Source organism: Botryllus schlosseri, chromosome 4, assembly GCF_051294905.1.
Source record: "Botryllus schlosseri isolate E-star chromosome 4, Bs_hap1, whole genome shotgun sequence".
Classification (NCBI taxonomy): Eukaryota; Metazoa; Chordata; class Ascidiacea; order Stolidobranchia; family Styelidae; genus Botryllus; species Botryllus schlosseri.
The window spans coordinates 9,949,797-9,968,269 of record NC_137239.1 but is presented as its reverse complement, the minus strand read 5'-3'; the positions used below and the strand labels follow the sequence as shown (position 1 = coordinate 9,968,269).

Sequence of the window (18,473 nt, the reverse complement as noted above, 5' to 3'; positions counted from 1 at the left end):
CTAAGTACATGTAGACTAAACATAGGCTATGGTATTTGACTACTTACTAAATTTCATTTATGACCAATGTCTATAAAGTGTTTGTGCTGGTGATCAGTATAGCGTGTAATGAGAAAATTAGTAAGTTCAATCTCTGTAATAGTTGCTGACTCATACACATGTGGAAGAGCTACACTTGCATTTTATATCTACGTTTTAATTATACAGGATTGGATATATGTCATAATTGAATGATTCATAGATATTAGGATAATAGAGAGTCCATGTTACAAAACCAATAAAATATGAAAAAGATAGGATATTTAGCAAATCATTCTTTCGTGTTATGGCATAGTGGATAATTCGAGCTCTGCCACAATGAAACAATTTTACATGCCACCGTTGATCATATGTTTGCATATGTTTGAGGGTTGTATGATAATCATTCAACCGACAGTGAGGCATATAATTTTCGAAGTAAATGGGTAATACTGTTTGAGTCGGAGTCGTTACGTTTAAAGACTCAGGAGTCGGAGTCGGTATATTGAAAATCTGCGAAGACGAAGTCGAAGCCGGAGACGGTGGTAAAATTTACCGACTTCACAGCCCTGCTCAGTATCAGATATTGTTGTCGCCGCTGAAAAAATGCAAATTTAATGAACCGTGATTTCGATTGTTACATCATACTTTGCCATAGTGGTTTTACTTTGACTATTTCCAGGTTAAAAATTGATGCAATGACGGCTGGTCATGACAGGATTTGTAGGTTCTCTCGTCTTAATTGAATTCTAGAAAATATTCTCATGTATCAAATGATCTACAGGTAGGCTTTTTGCATATTGATGAATGTATTCTCCTTCTGCAGATAGACAACTTGTGGATAGCTTTACGATAGCAATCTAGTGGATGTGTGGTAAGGAAAGGTAAAATTTCTTTCCTCTGTGCATAGGCTGTCAATATTTCGAAGTGATGTTCAGGCAATTAATGAAGTTGACATTCCTGGCTCTAATTCAAGTGGAATGTCAAGCAAAAAATTCGGTCTGGAATCTTACAACTTGTGATCTCGTTGGTAAGTCTTGCAGTGCCTTTAATGCAAGTGCGGTAAACTCAACTTGGGTCACGGAAAGGATTCAAACAGTTTGATCTCTCGTGGGCTGGATCAGCCAGGTGATTCCGAAATGTTACCTTCAACTCCACACCTTTGGTTTTTGGCTGGAGTACATTATTATCAATGGGCCATTCCCAGCCTGCAGAGAAAAAGTTTGAACCTACACATTCCCAAATCTTCTGAAATCTGGTACATCCTTAGATGAGTTAATTTCGAACACAATAAAGTTTATTTGAGGAAAGTTGAACCCCGGGGTCAAAAGTTACGTCATTTCGAAAATTGACGATTTTCTGCTCATTCAGCTCTGCAGCATTCAGGTTTTATCAATGTAAAATTTAAAAAGGTGTAAACAGATGTTGGATTGCTGTTGAGATTTGGCACTCGTTTTTTTAGTAGCAAGTCTAGTGGTCTATATTCCCATGTGGTATTAAATGCCATGTGGTGTAGAGTAAAAGGGTAAATTGAGGCGACACTTGATCGATGGTCTGAAATCGGTCAGTCGTTACACAATTTAGAACGCGAATTGTTCGAAACCCTCTAAAAATGTTCATGCGAGTAGGGTATCATATGAAAGCTGGTTTCAAGAACAGTTTTTCATAGCTTTTTCATTTTGGTTCCAACTTTTGTTGTCCAGGTTGGGAATGGCCCAAGTGCTATGCATCAGGGTTCGGAAACATTTCGTACGCAGCTTGCCAAAATATGTCAATGTAAAAATATTAACAACTCGCTTGCCAATCATTTTTAGTGTTTCCAAATTTATCGTTTCAAGCAAGGAATTCCACCAACCAATTAATAGCTTTAAAAATTACACTGGTCTACACAAAATTTCAGGTTTGAGTTTTGACAATTGATTTTGGCTAATTTTGGGGCGCTGAATCCGAAAATGGTCTCAGATTTTCTCCATCACATCACGTTCTTGAGATATGAAATATCCCTAATTTTTTGAAAAATTCAATTTTTGACCCCCCCTCTGTTGTCAAAACAAGGAATTCTGATGCAATAAACACCGTTTTACCTGCAATGATCTAGTTTTAATTAGCAAACAAGCATTCTATGTTAGATTCATACAGATTTGAGTTGTCTTTATTAAAGTTTTATGCCCCGGAATTAAAAAGAGGCGTGCAAAAGAGCAACCATAATAAAATTAAATGCTACATTATGCTGACTAACATGTGGATAGGACAGTAACAAGGTATTATCTGAATTAAAGCCTTGAGTTCACACAATATGCACATAGACATTCCAATGAAGTGCAGAAAGTCTGAAGACAGGGACTTTGGCAGGGCGAGTTCAGAAACAGTAAAAAAAGAGCTTTCATAAAACATGAAGTCTTCACTCATAAGCTTAAAAATTCTCTTTTAAGGGACTTTCTTTTACGAACAGCATCTGGAATTTCTCTTTTCCAACTCCATCAATAGTCGGCTATCATACGAAAATCCAGGTACAGATTGCGACTGTGTCCTTGTCCTTGCTCGTACCGGATTTTTACTGGTGTGGGAAATAAATGAATCCATAAATCCCACCGACCTTGATAACGTGCCTCCATAATTTTAATATCTTGGCTGAAACGTTCACCCTGTTCTTTACTAACTTTCCCAAGGTGTTGTTTAAACTCTTTCGCATGGCTCTTCAAATCGTTAACTTTGATGCTCACCCTGCATCCCAAATCTTCATAACCAAGCAGTAGCTCCCTTAAGAGATCTTTGTAATTTTCTGCTTTTCTGTTTCCCAAGAAAACAGCACCAAAAGCATTCCAAGCTCTAGCCTCGAATGGCAACATTAATTATATAGAAGATTTTAATCCTTTACCAATTGCCTAATTTGAGGTCCATTGAAAATCCCAGTTCTTTTGTCTCTTCACTGAGACCAGAAAAAGCATAACATATATCCAGAGGTGGTCAAAGTAGTCATCGTCGCTACTCAAGTAGAAGTAGAAGTAACGCCAGAATTTGTACTCAAGTAGAAGTAGGAGTGATGGTTCACAAGTAAGTAAGTAAGTAGGTATTTTACGCCTATTTTTGCTTACAAAACTGAAAACTGTCAAGTAGAAGTAGAAGTAGTCTAAAATCATAACTACTTAAAAAGTAGTGTGAGTAGGCAAAATCTACTTCAGGTACTTCAAAAAGTAGAAGTACTTCGTTACTGACCACCTCTGCATATATCCTTTAAAACACCCCCTCTTCACAATCCAAAGCTTTTACATATTGTTTCATGACACCAAGTTTGATGTGAAGAGGAGGCAAGAGAATCTTTTTTATATCAACAAACTGATCACGTATGATATTTCTGTCTCCAGGCGTCAAGGTGCGCCTTGGAGTCCACTCATCTATGTTCCAGTGGTCATCCTTGACCCTGCTGTCCCGGTAGCATAGGAAACATGGGTATTCGGTGTAGCCACTTTGTTGCCCAAGCAAAAAGTTCACCATTTTCAAATCTAGACAGATGAGCCAGCCATTGTCATGCTACTATAACTTTTCGAGAACAGTTTTGATGTTCTGATAATCTTCTTTCATTGTTCATTGCGATAAAATGTCACGCTTGTACGAGCTTTGTTAGTTGCTCTTTTGCCCGCTTATTTTTTATTCCAAGGCATGAAATTTTAATAAATACAACGCAAATTTGTTTGAATATGATACAGAATGCTTGTTTGCTGAATAAAGCTGGATAATTGCAAATAAAACAGTGTTTATTGCATCAGATTTCCTTGTTTTGAAAACAGAGGGGGGGTCAAAAATTGATTTTTTCTTCAAATTAGGGATATTTCATATCTCAAAAACGTGATGTGATGGAGAAAATCTGACGTCATTTTCGGAATCAGCGCCCCAAAATTAGCCAAAATCAGTTGTCAAAACCCAAACCTGAAAAAAAAGTTGAAATTTGTAGACCAGTGTTATCTATTATTCACGAAAATTTGTATAATCCAACCTCACCTTTATTCTCCGTCCACTTTCTACTCGAATATTCGAATTCGCGTTCCCTCATTCACTACTTCGTCATCCACTCAATTTATATTCTCCAACAAGTCGGCTACCTTGACTTTTTAAAAGTCCCATAAATCACTGCTGCTATTTGCAAATTTCATTTGACTCTGCTGACTCATGCTCAGGATTGTCTCATCCAGTCTTGGGACCAAGTCATATATTCGGGTCGCAAGTCATCTCGAGTCATTGCACATTCTGACTCGAGTTAAGTCAAGTCAATCGATTTTCGAAGGTGACACGAGTCAAGTTGAGTCATGTCAAGTCACAATTGAAATTGAATTCTCGAAGTACGAGGGATGAATCAAAGTCAAGATGTATTGCTGGCTGTGTCGAACACAGATCGATTCGTCATTATTCCAAATCGAATAACGAAAGTTGAAATAAAGTTAAGTATACATGCATAAAGGTGTTCCATCGCCCATGCAGAAGAAGAGCTGCTAATAAAATATGCGAACTGTATAACTCCAGCTACAGTCAGTAATTATCAGCCAAAATAGAGGATCGAATTGGAAACCTCGATAAGTTGGGACAAATTTACGATGCGATACAGTGAACACACTATCCAACTACACCAGTGGTTCCCAACCTTTTTCGACTCATCGTCCCCTTTTCAAGCTCAACTCCGATCATCGCCCCCCAGATTTTGCGAACCGAAAAATCGGTACATAAATCTGTAATCATCGGCGAGTTGACTAAAAAAAAGGTCAACTTTTCGGCTCGTTGTCGAATTTTACACTTTTGCTACTAAATTTCCGTGGTTTGACTAAAAAAAAGGTCATTCCGACGACTTGACTCCAATATAGCCGTTTTAACGCGTCATCGCCCCCCCTATCACCCCTTTCGCTATTTTCGCCCACTTTGTCCATTTTCGCCCCTTATCGCCCCCTTCGTCATTTTCGCCCCCCTAGGCCGCCAAACCGCCCACGTTGGGAACCACTGAACTACACGGTCTATGGTTTGTGGTCTGTGCGACATAATAGCACGAAACACTTCAGCGATTAGGCATGCGACACTTGAGAGCATGTGGGTAAAATTTCGATTTATGCTAGGATATGGTTTAGATCAGGGGTGAGCAAACTACGGCCCGCAACACCGTTTTGTGCGGCCCACGAACGCCTCAAGAAACGCTGTAAAAATAATCAAATTATGGTGGGCGCTTTATCAAACTTTTTCTTAATATATTTCAACAAGTTATTAATAAGTATTATTCTTACCATATTCTTTTTATTTTATTTTATTGATGGCGCGATAGCCCGACCTCGCGGCCAATGCATTTTGAAAGGTTGCAATTGCTAAACATCACAGAAGGTAAAACGTAAAAGACTTATTTCGGACCACGAGTGTTATTTTAGATTGGCAACACGAGCTAGTTTATTACTTTAAGTGTTGCAGGTGCAAAAACCGATTCGCGAGTGTGTTAGATAGTTTCGTTCTTTGTATGAGTGCCAGTACTTATTTATGTATTGTAGAAGAGTATATAAATGTAACATGATTATGATGCTGTCGTCATTGCGTGCCCGGAAGTTAAACCAAAAGTACAATCAGCAAATCTATGAACAGATATCTGCTTTCAGACTCAAATTTATATCCATTTCTAAGAATCGGGTCAACCGACTTCCATCGGGAATTACCGCGCCAAGACACTCTAAGACATATAACGTTTCGACCAACAAATGAGACTCCGCAAAGTCTGCTGCCAAAACATCGACGATAAGAAATGCTTGGACGAAAATGACCGTCACATGTTGGTCTAGCTCCGGGGTTCTCAACCTTTGTTTGGCCGTGGCCCGTTTTCCGATTTGAAAATGTCCTGTGGACCACCTCATATCCTATAGTGATAGTTCTGTTTAATGCGTGATAATCGCTGGCGCCGATATGCCGATTTCTCTAAAATATGCTCATTATTCTCCTACTAATCATATTCAAATGTACTCCTATAAAGACATGAAATCGCTATATGCCCGACGAAAATTTTCAAGTTTGATAAATCTCCTCCAACGAACGACCAGCGAATTATTTTGAGCCCTTCGAGCTCCCTCCAATTGGGGGTTCGGTGCGGGTGCGGAATTTACGGTCATAGTAGATCGCATAAATCTTGAGTACATTACGGCCGTCCATTGTTATACTGACGTCGCGAATCAACTATTCAATCCCCGCATCCACTATGTAGTTGGGGTACTAGTTCCATTACGGCGGGGAAATATAATACAACCATTCTGAACCAGCTTCAAAGACTTCTTTGGTGAATGGGATGGTCATACTACAGAGAAGCGGAGAAATAATTTTTTTGATATGCCATCTTTACAATTTACAATTGTACACATAGTATATCTTGTACGTACTGGATTTGCGAAGTCAGAACATTCGATCCAATGATACAATCAATCCATGACACTCTCGTATTACGTACAATGATTTAAAGACCATACACTTTCAGGGCCGGCCAACCCGTGGCCCGCGGGCCAAATGTGGTCCGCGAGAAGGTTTTGAACGGCCCGCGAGGCAATTCTCGAAATCAGTTATAATATCAACAACAAATAAATTACCCAGGTAATTCATCTTCAACTTACAAGACGAACCGAAAATTTGATTAGCCTGACCACGGACTTTCGGCTGTTGATGACTAAAATATCAGTTCCGACGTATTGGCGAAGCCAGGAGCCATTTTCGTAGATCTTCGTATATGACCATACAGTAGAATATCTCGTAACAGATTTATTTGTCTTGATATTTTTTAGCGCTGCGCTCGATTTATTGCCAATCGATTTCTTGCTTTTACTATTGGTGCCTCCTCCTGAAACTTAAAAATACGTTCAATTTACCGAATTGATATTAGCTATAATGGCAATTATGCGAGAACGTGTCGTCCGACGTGCGACTTCGCGTCTGCACTCGCGAAAAGATCGACGGCGATGAAACCTTTGCACAAAGTGATAGACGCACTTTCACTGAACTCTTCGATATTGATATGTCAAAGCGTTGATTAATCATGTCCTGGTCAAATGAGCCCAGCGGTATACAGCGACGGCCCACAATATATGCAACTAACATTATTTTACTGACCTAATTCTTTCATAAACTTTGAAAAAATTCCGCGCTTGGCGTGACTAGGACATGTTAGTAAACAGAGTTTTTATGACATCATTGTTATCGATTTGATGTGTGGTAATATGAATCCTTGTTTACCGTTACCCATAATCCGGTTCGCTCCTATCGGACGACTAAAAAAGGACATCAAAATTCAAGTGACTCGCGCAATGGTTCGGAAATCCCATGTGGCCCTTTGGTCGAAAATGTTGGCCACCCCAGTTTTAAACCGTCGACAAAGATTCATGTGGTGCGCTGAACGTCTCATTTGAGTTGGATGAAATATGGCATACGTTAATTCGATAATATGAATATATTTTTGAGCGAATAACATAAACAATATAACTAAACTTTCACTTATTTTACAATTTTTCAAATAGTTTTGCGGCCCACCTCAAAATGATCCTGTGGCCCACCAGTGGGCCATTGCCTATAGTTTGCGAACCCCTAGTCTAGCTAGACTTTCATATATTTATAGACGTAAGAGCTTGATAGCTTCCACATCCTGTTTAACGTCCATTTGTATGATTATAACTTTATTATAGTTACACGAGCATTCGGTCTTACGTTTATATATACCGTATGCTATTGGCACAACAACGTATATATTTATAGATAAGTCAATTGTGACTTGTTCATATAAGCGCTTTAGGTGGGAATCTAAGAAATTATGATACAAGAAATGTCAACATGTGTGTCTCACTCATGAGGTTTTCCTTCTGTCATTATAGACCGATTGCGCTGTTTTCTGACTATAATAACATGTTTCCCCGTAGATGTATAAAACAATAATGATCCTATATCATTAACGAGTTGTACATAACTCATTATTTTTGGACGGCTAGACTAGCAGAGGGCGTATTATTGGAGACAAAGCAAATTGCAATGCATAATCCGTTGTGAAAAAGTTAGGCGAGCAAGAATGTCATGTTATTTTAATATACAAACTGTACTTCGTACTGCAAGAACTAATTTTTCTATACGCCAAGTCACTGTGAAATACAACGAGTCAAAATAACATATTATTTTCGTACTGTCCCCCATTTTAGTTGATCGATTCGGCAATTGCGCAAACCCAATTTTCAGTTCACAATCTGAATTGAATTAATGGCTCATATTGAATTTTTTTCAGATAATGTGACACAAGCCATTGGAACAACTTTCTCTGTCACACTCATTAGTGCGTGTCGAAGAAATGTAGATAGAGGATGCGAAGTTCGATATATACTTTTAACAACTCCAGACGATCAGGCGAAATTGCCCGTGCCTGAAGATGAAGCAGTCACAAATAACCGAGAATCTCTCGATGGAGTAACATTAGAATATGCATGGGCAATTGTTGATGCGGAATACGTCACATACAATATAACCCTGAATTCATCTGTCAAATCTTCCGCTGTAAATTTAAAGAGTAAAAATTTAAACAACTGCGGTGCAGCTGGTGTTGATATTGCATTCATCAATTTTCTAGGTGAGTAATTAGTTACCTACTTAAAAATAAATATGTTCTCAGTAGTTATTGGGATAGCCCACTGCTCATCAATGTTTCCTCTTATTTTTCACGAGTCTGCGGGCACTCACCAACTCACTGCGCGGTCCCTTGGACAACAGTGCGTAACGACTGAAAAAAGTCATTACTTCGGCTTTCCTGTACGCGGCACACGTTTTTCCGTGCGCGGCGACTTTGTCAGCAGTGCGCGGCCATGCACACGCGCAGCTTAGAGGGAACATTGCTGCTCACTGCTCACTGCTCACTCTTTGTAGGTAACCTGAGCAACAACCTTATATACAAGCGCCTACCCAGGGCCAGCCCGGGGAGAGATATTAGCCGCCTTTAATAAATGGGATCATTTAAAATAGTGTATCCGTATGACGACCATCTTTGTAGACAGGTTCTTGAAGAGTTCATCATCGAAAACGGAAACAGATTTACAATCTATTTAGCTTAATGTCCAAATCAAGGTATTTTATATATGCTTTTGAGTTTAGCTGAATAGATTCTCGGTTTCAAATTGCATAGTTCAATTAATTGGTGTGATTGCTGTTGTTTGAATGGCAAGCCCTGTTTATAGGTTGCTCAGTGGTCATTCAAATCAAGATCCGCGACATTCTATGTAACTCAATATAGTTACTGTCTACTACTCTTCAGGTTGAAAGAATATTAAAATAAACTTGCCTAATAGAAGTAGCCGTTCCAAGTTAAATTTTTCATCATTATCATCCGAACATCCATTTCGTTTCAGTGATATTTAACTACATGCTTTAGCTCAGAGGTCTCATACACGCGGCCCGCGAGAGCATTTTGTGCTGCCCGCGATGGATTTTGGAATTTGAAGTGTTCAACAAGATACTCAAGGGCCATGTCTTTTTTAGACATAAGATCTTGAAGTTCACCCTGAAATTACTATAAAAATCACTGAAATCTCAACAAACCACACTATCATATCACTTTTAAAAGACCATGCGGTGGAAGATCAGCTATTACGTCACATTTCTATTTCATGTTTATAAAACATAACTCGTTGATGATTCGTCACTGAAAATTGTGATTTGGTTTGGTGTGACCTTCTACTAATAATACTCGAATTCAGATGGGCTGGGTGATTAAATATAAATGAGTCGAGTTGATTAGGGTCAAACGTTAAAATCAGAGAAAGACTTGCGACTCGGAACGGTAACTTGGTAATCCTACTGACGCAACAATCTATGAAACTGTCATATGGAATAGTAACATATCAAAAGGTCGTAGCTTGCGTTGCCCCGGATATATAGCTATATCTGACCAGGTCAATATGGCAACCATTGACATTCTGTGACCCCCTGACGAATATTTGGTTACATGCTGGATGTTATTTGTTCTCTTTATCCATGCTATTATCGATGGCGAGTAAGGTATTAGTACGCCTTACAGCTGTAAAACCAATGAATTCGTCGCTGATTGGACATTTCTATCCCAGGGGTTCTTAACCAAGGTCCGTGGACCCCATCGGGGTATTCAGCACCACATCAGGGTGTACGAGATGCATTGTGGAATTAGGTCTACATGCTGTGGAGTATTTTCTTGGCCAATTTGTACAACTAGAAAATAGTCTTTGCGCTACGCGCTATTTTATGTGAATGGGCTTCCTGGTTTTAATATAGGTTCTATTAGAAATTGAGTTGAAAATTGACAGGGGTTATGAGAATTCTCATTGGCAGCACAAGAGGTGCGATCACTGAAAAAGTTAAGAAGCAATTTTATTACTATGGCTCAATAATGATTATATTTAGGTTGTTATTGATCAGCTGCAACAATCATCGAAGGCAAAATCTAACGCTGATTTAATTTGACGTTGGCCATGACAGTAACAATAGCCTATATATACTTATCACGACTATATCAATACCAGGATTCGGCTACACCGCTCAAATGCTCTGTTAGCAGATTTTAAAATATATATACTACATAAAATTGTGGCAAGTCAAAGGTCAACTAGCTGCAATATTATAACCCGACAGTTTCGCGATGTCATGATGCATCCTCTCGCATGATCTCGATAACTCGTTAATTAAAAAAAATTATGCCCGGCACAAAAAACATTTTTATTCAAATATTTGAAAATGTGATTTTTCCCCGTGTCAAGCGTGAATAATACAATAGTAAATTACATTTCCACGATATCTGTGGAATGCCTGTCTGCCAGGTCCCGTCAAATAAGGTCTACTTCGAACTTATAATTGAATATCCGTATTATTCATGCTGCGGCCCGCGGCATCATCAAAATCTAAGAATTGGCCCGCGAGCACATTTGAGTTTGAGACCCCTGCTTTAACTGTTGAGCTGACGACGATTTCGAGGGAGGGTTGCAATACTTTCATATCAATATGTCGAAGATATCTATTTAAAGTAGTCTGAAGGAGCGAACTGCATGTTTTTCCGAAAGTATATTTACAGAATTATGATATAAATACGAATTTTGAAATGAGATGTATTTTTTTAGATGGCATTTGTTTCAATGACTGCTTAAAACATGCTGCTGTTTAAAAACACCTCATGTTTCAAATGCAACACCTAGGCCGGTCAAAATTGATTAGGAAGTTAGATCTATTACTAATGTTATTGCAGAGTGTGTTATAAAGCTTCTGAATAACAACAGAAACCTACTTGACATAGTGACACATGGTGATCCGAGATTGTTCTTATCAAACCTGAAACCCGTTATCACGAGGAGGACGACAACACTCCCGCCTCATCGGTCTCATTTCTTTTAAGAAATGCAGAATAACCTTCGTCTTAAAAAGTCGGAAAGGGGGTTGGGTGGCTCTTCCTCTATTATTTGGCTATGGAGAAGAGGCGAGAGCTGATGACGAAGTTTGCGAATAACTGTTCCGATCTGTTGATTGTGATCAGCATGGACAATTTTAAACTAGAAATTATTTCACCCTAGCCTTCAAACTTGCTCACTCACATACACGTGGTGAAGTAAAATCCAAGCAACATGTAAATGTGAGGTTTTGATTACCGATCCATGAGGTATCCTGCTAGCAGACGAACCAATCGTTCTGAATCGCAATTCGATTACTGTCATGTATCCATTACCTTTTATTACGCTGTTCACTCAAATTTATCTGTCGCTCTCATAAGTGACTTTGCACTCGGGGTTTCGAACGGATGCACCGTTACACACACTGCATTCACCACGAGTTTTAAACCAATAGATGCTTCCCTTAACGCAATGGTTCCTAAACTTTTAAACCCCGGGTGCCCAAATCTGAGTTTTAATGGCATCTCGTCACCCAAGCCTCGCACATGAAAGGGAACGCAGTTTTTACATTAGTATGCTACGTTTTACGGGCATGCATGGGATAGAGAACGCACAGACAACAGTTGTACACAACGCAGCTCTATTAAACATGTCTGACGCAATCAATTTTAAATTGGGTGCAATATTGTCCTCACATTTGTCCCACTGTCTAATCTGATTGCAAGGGTCCGCCTATTGCGTTCCAACCATTTCTTCGACAAGGCATATCAATGTCGAAGGTGTTGGCCAACCAGCGACGGTCAAGTTTGGCCAAAGTTTTATCGCCGCCGATCCTTTCGGCACCTCCCTTTATTTAGCCATATGTCGTCCAAAACTTCATGTCTTCATGTCCCCGACCTCAAAATGCTTATGTATCATATTTCCGCATTCGTTCGTTGCACACGCCTACACTAAAGCATCTCCATGCCCTCTGACGGTGATGTCCAGAGATACTTATGTCGGACGAAGCATTATTATTATTAGTACACACGGTACTACAGTGACGCTGATCGCCGTTTAGGTCTTGTGCGTCACAACACAGATTTATTGTACAGTTCAGATGCATTGACTTTGTACAGTTATGAATGTTCATCTTCATCTTCAGCTTGATCATGGGACGTCTTTCAATCACTCTTTAGTCATATCCTCTTGCATGCGTCCGTCTTCCGAGTCACGGCTGCCGACTTTTTTTTAAGAGCGTGGTTTCTGGGCTTTTCAATACACTGCTAGCACAGCGGGATCGGCGGTGAGGAGCCCAGACAACCTCCGACATATAGCAGTTGTTACGAACCGGGATTCGAACCACTGCCATTGGTGTCGTGACGCTGGCGCTTAACCAACTGCGCCACTCGCTTCCCTTCGGACGAAGCATATGATGAATTCAATCAAAATTGTGTGTTACGTAGGTCGGCACCTTTTCATGATGAAGACATATTTTCTTCGCGTCTCGCTTATTGGCTGTAGTACCCAACACAGTGACCCCCGACATTGCACAAACTGCACACAGGATTTTTTTTGCAAGAAATTCAACAAATAATTCGTACATATTAAAAGATAGTTCTGCTGTAGTCGTGACCCCAAATTATACCCTTCGTGATCCATATTTCGGTCTCTAGCCACATTATAAGAACCTCTGCCCTAAAGGACAGATCAGTCGGGGTGATTCGATCAATTCAGTTTGTGTGAATTTTTTAATTTTTCGGAGGTAATCTGACTTTATTATTATAAAGGAAGGTAACCCGGATTCGGTCAATTTATGTTTTTATGAGGCGGAATTAAGTAGTATGTAACTATTGCATTCCGATTGTGTGCTTATTTCGTCTGATTTTCCGCTCAAAGAATGTTTAAATGCTCTTTTAAATCTTCCCTTCCTGTAGCAATTCGGCCCCGCACTGCCCTGTCCCTCAGCTCGGTTAAAAGTGCGATTCACGAGACTACTTTGTTGGGCCTGACTGAATCGGTCATAAGCGGGGCAAAGTCTTGTCGAATTCATCATAATGGACTAGTGAAAGTGTTTACCTACTCTTCAAGTCAACATCGAAACCCGCCAAGAATAAATAATCCTAATTAATAATAATATCCTATAACGTATTGTGACGATCAATATCTTATCCATTTAAACATTTTATAGACAACAGCAACCTGCACCTAGTGACAAACAATACCGATACGGAAGTGGCAAGAAATAGCGCATTCGAAATACTTCGGGCAGCTCTGTCCTACAATATTAAAGCCGCAACCCACTGATTTTCACTCAACAGATTTTGGTGCAAAGAAACGGCATTTTTTGTCATTGGATTGCTTTTTCTTATGGTTGAATTTTGAATCGTAACCACGTAACCACGAGATATAAAAAGGCCTGGAACCGCTGTAGCTCATTACGCTAGACATTAAGTTATCATTTATTTATTAGACATTTATATAGCATATATCTAGGCAGGGCTTCATTCAGAATAGGGGTTCTTAAAGTGTGGCTCGCGAAGGTTATAAATTTGGATCGCGACCGCAAAATTTCTTGCGACTAAAATAAAATGTCCTTTTTCTGTTTCTCAACGGCACAACAGTGGGTCATTCGGTAGTAGAATCGAAAATTTGCTGTTTTTAGTCAACACAACATAATTTGCGGTAAAGATTCTAAAATGTCTAGAATCGGCAGAAAAATGCAACCTGACTTTTGTAACTTGTAAAAAAGTGTCGTCCTTGCTGGATCTCAAATTATGGTAACTCTAATATCTGCGACCGTAAAACGTAGCATCCAAACATTAAATAGCATTCTCTTTGATAGGTTAGTCTTGGGTCGTGAGATGCCCATGAAACCCAGATTTTGGTTGAGGTGAAAAAAAATTGAAAACAACTGATTTAGAACAAGAGGTGTTTTTAAAAGGTTTTCTTCCTGTCTCTTGTTTACACGGTTGAGTAAGCAACAAGTGTTCGGAAAAATATAAATTGCAACAATCAATTTTGGAGGTAAGAGTATATTAAAGCCTTCTGTACTTCTGGCAGTAAGCCAGTAAGCCAGTAAGCAGTAAGCGACAAGATCGGGTAGTGAGGGAACAGGATGAAAATTCATGGAATGTAATAAATTTAATTGCTTGAACCACCGTAAAGTAAGGTGCCATAACCTACAAGTTCATGATGCCGGCAGACAAATGGTTATTAACCTTCATTGAGCTGGGACAGGATTTCATTCTTCCTAACAAGTTGTATTCAAAATTTCAAATGCACTATCCAAGTGCGTTTGGAAAATTTGGTATGCTTTTACACGCTCCCACAAATGCTTCAAATCGCGGCGCCCAATTTTGTTTAACTAGAGCAGTGGTTCTAACTAAACCTTCACTAACCTGGCGAACCATTGCACTAATCTGCAAGCCTGCAACGACCCCCAAATTTTCACTGAGTAACTAAAACAAAAATCTACTACATGTCTGACTGAGTGAATTCATAAGAACGAGAGAAAATACGAGAAAAGGCGCACGTTCCAGTACAGGGGCGGGCAACTTCTCCAGTCGGCGGGCCAGATATAGGAAAATTAGGTATTTGGCGGGCCGGATTGCTGAATCGATCCATTATTCACCCATTTATCCACATCTACAAGGAATAAATCGTATTTACTGAATGTATTTTAACGACAGCAATGTCACTTCAAAGCCATTTCTCGCCGATAATGAAGAAGACAACGTGGATTTGAGAATAGCATTGTCATACAGGCGCCGCAATGTCTGCTTCTATCTGATCAATCAACACACGGTGCAATCCTTAATTAAGATTTCAAGGCGTTCGATAACCCCAGTACCCGTAATTTACCAAGATATCAATTCATTAGGGTTGAGTATAGGTGACGAGATAGCGTCGTTGTTCAACAATCTCGATATTGAATTCATGCGGTCCGCGTGCTCTACGAAATTTGAAAAGTGGCCCGCGACCCGTTTTGGATGGCGACCCCTGGTATAAGCGGTGTCTTACAAAGGTTACCATACGTCCTCTTTTAAGAGGATTTGTCCTCTTTATTGACTTTTTTGAAAGTGTCCTCGGAGGACGACCAAATGTCCTCTTTTTTGGGATTTTGTCTCTTTTTTGAGAATTTTGGTTAAATATATGGAAAAATCGACTGAAATACAGTAAATTAGCACAGAAGTAACGCACCTGCGGCTTTTTCGGGAGATGGGCCGGAAAGTTGACCTTTTTTCTAGTCAATCAACTGATGATGTGAAAGGAAAAACTGTATTTTGGACGCTGAGCGATTAAGTTGACCTATCTTTTTTTTTAGTCAAACGACCACGAAGTGGGAAAAATTCACCATTTTCAGGATTTTCCTTCGATTTTGCAAGTCTGAAAATTTTGAAAAAGTGTCCTTATTTCAGATTTCCAAAATATGGCAGTGTTGGGATCAAGTCACCACCTTCGAGTCACGAGTCATTTCGAGTCATTGCACATTTTGACTCGAGTCAAGTCAAGTCAATCGATTTTCGAAGGTGACTCGAGTCAAGTCAAGTCACTCGATTTTTGGAGGTGACTCGAGTCAAGTCAAGTCAAGTCACGAGTCAAGTCGCAATTCAAGTCAAGTTGACTTTTCGAAGTATGAGGCATGATTATGTCATTGCATTTTGCTGGCTGTCTGAAATACAGATTGAGTGGTCATTGATTCTGAACCAATGAACGAATATAGAGTTAAATATACACGCAAGAAGACGCTGTATCGCTCACATGTACGTAGAACTGCTAAACTACGTAAGTAATTGCATAGCCTCAGTTTATAGTTACCAGCCAGAATAGAGAATAGAGAAACGAATCGATAAGATGCACTGTACATTCGAGCCTGCGCCAATGGTTGATGACTAGATAAACTGTATTCGAAGTCAATTTCAATAAACCAAGAGGTTTGGTTAAGGTAAGAACAGAAACAGAAATATACATTTTACTATTAAATTACTTTACTATACAAGTTTACGAGATCGTAAGCTATATATATATAAGCTTCGATCACTTCGTTTGCGGTCAATTTATTTGGGAAAGAACAATGAAGGCACAGTGAAGTGCACGATCATTGAATGATTAGTCGCTCTCACGGGTTACACGAGCGTTTCGCGAGCAATCCGACCATATGCAAGATACAATGATTTTTATCGACACCGATTACTTGATGACTTGAAATTGACTCGTGAATTTTGCTCCGAGTCACGAGTCAATCCACATTTTTGATACGCCGAGTCAAGTCAAGTCAAGTCATTTTAGCAAAGTGACTCGAGTCAAGTCGAGTCATACGAAAAAGGTGACTCGAGTCTGACTCGAGTCAAGTCATGACTCGAGTCATCCCAACACTGAAATATGGTAACCCTACGTCTTACAAAAGCCTAGAAGAGTGCCGTGCTGCAAGTCGGCGGTTACGTAGGGTTACCATACGTCCTCTTTTAAGAGGATTTGTCCTCTATTTTTACTTTTTTGAAAGTTTTCTCGGAGGACGCCCTTTTGTCCTCTTTTTTGAGATTTTGTCCTCTTTTTTTGAAAATTTAGGTCAGATTTAGAGGAAATTGCGACTGATATGGCTTAAATTAGCACAGAAGTGTCGCTCCGGCGGATATTTCGGAGTGAAAAACGGCGAAAAGATTACCTTTTTTTCTAGGCATCCACCTAGCAATGCGGAAAGAAAAATGGTATTTTGAGCTCTGAGCGGAAAGATGACCTTTTTTTTCTTAGTCGACCGGTTACAAAGTGGGAAAAATTCACCGAAGTCTCAAATTTCAGGAAAAGTGTCCTCTTTTTAGATTTCCAAAATATGGTAAGCCTACGGTTACGGAATGAAAAATAAGAAATATCAGCCTGGTGTAAATGACCATTGTAGTCGACAAACACCATGATTACCACAAACGATATAAGGTTTGAGCACATCGTAAATGCTGATGATACACGTCTTCTCGCTTCAACGTACTTACGCGTAAGCTCCACTCTCGCACGCTGCGCACACGTATATCATAACATATATACAGTCACGAAAATTTGACGTAGTAAGCAAGTAGTGAGAAATCTCGGCAGACTGGGGCCGCGGGCCACACTATCATGTAAGACGGAAAACTCTCCGCGGGCCGGACAAAATCCCTTCGAGGGCCGGATCCGGCCCGCGGGCCGTATGTTGCCCGCCCCTGTTCCAGTCGAAACGCGCCAATGTGATACACATTGCTGAATGATAAATGAGCTAATAAGTGTTTGAGATCGAATCGGCATTTCAAATGAACGGGGTTTCGATTTCGAAACCGAACCTCCCATGGAAGTTCGTTCGAAATACTGGTTCCACTACCATGATGCTGTTTATTATCTATTCAGGATGTCGGGACCCTTCAAGATTCCATGTTGTTCCGCACAATCTATCTAGGCCTATCGCAAGATATTTGGACAGTGGACAGATCACTTGTCATAATGGTCACACGAGTGGTCGTGCCATATATATCAATGGCAGTAAGGCAATCACAACACAATGCCTTGCTGATGCTAGATGGAGAGATGCCGATGACATATATTGCCTTTACCGTAAGTAATTATGATCACAAAACGATACATTCCAGGGATGGTGTGAACGTGACGTTCACGCTCGTGCTCTGTGCGTGAACCTTAGACATTTAGGGGATCACGTTCACAAACGATTCTTGGTAGGTTCTGCACTGTGAACCTTTTTCATATACTACAATTTTTCCCGTCATTATCACATCTTTGGTTGAAATTCTTTGCTTATCAATTTCGGACCACTCTATGCATGGTGCTGGCAGCATAATAAATCAACACTAAAGGAGCATGTACCTTGACAATCTCAAAACTTTTACGTTATTTGTTACAAAAGTTTGCTCGAAATATTCAGCTTTCCGCTTGTGAATATTATGTGACTCTCTGCGATGATCATGGCCCGCTATCGCACAAGATCAAGAACGAAATACACTATACATTCAGGTAGCCCGAATAAGATTTTATTCAACCAATGATACAATGAAATTTATGTAAAGAATAAATCGTTGTCTAATGAAAAAAATTCTGTTTAGCGCACGGGAT

The 18,473-nt window shown here is 39.8% G+C and overlaps 1 protein-coding gene across 2 annotated transcripts in view; it reads left to right on the top strand.

The window, feature by feature from the left end:
- Positions 1–304: 304 nt before the first annotated feature.
- The window catches only part of LOC145438058 (uncharacterized), a 37,782-nt gene continuing 19,613 nt past the window's right edge, over positions 305–18,473 (top strand). For both annotated transcript variants that reach the window (XM_080315433.1, XM_080315434.1), the window contains exons 1-3: positions 305–1,048; positions 8,288–8,626; positions 17,757–17,960. In XM_080315433.1, coding sequence (XP_080171559.1) covers positions 949–1,048; positions 8,288–8,626; positions 17,757–17,960 — 643 coding nt within the window. In that variant the 5' untranslated portion in view covers positions 305–948. The remainder of the gene's footprint in view (positions 1,049–8,287; positions 8,627–17,756; positions 17,961–18,473) is intronic.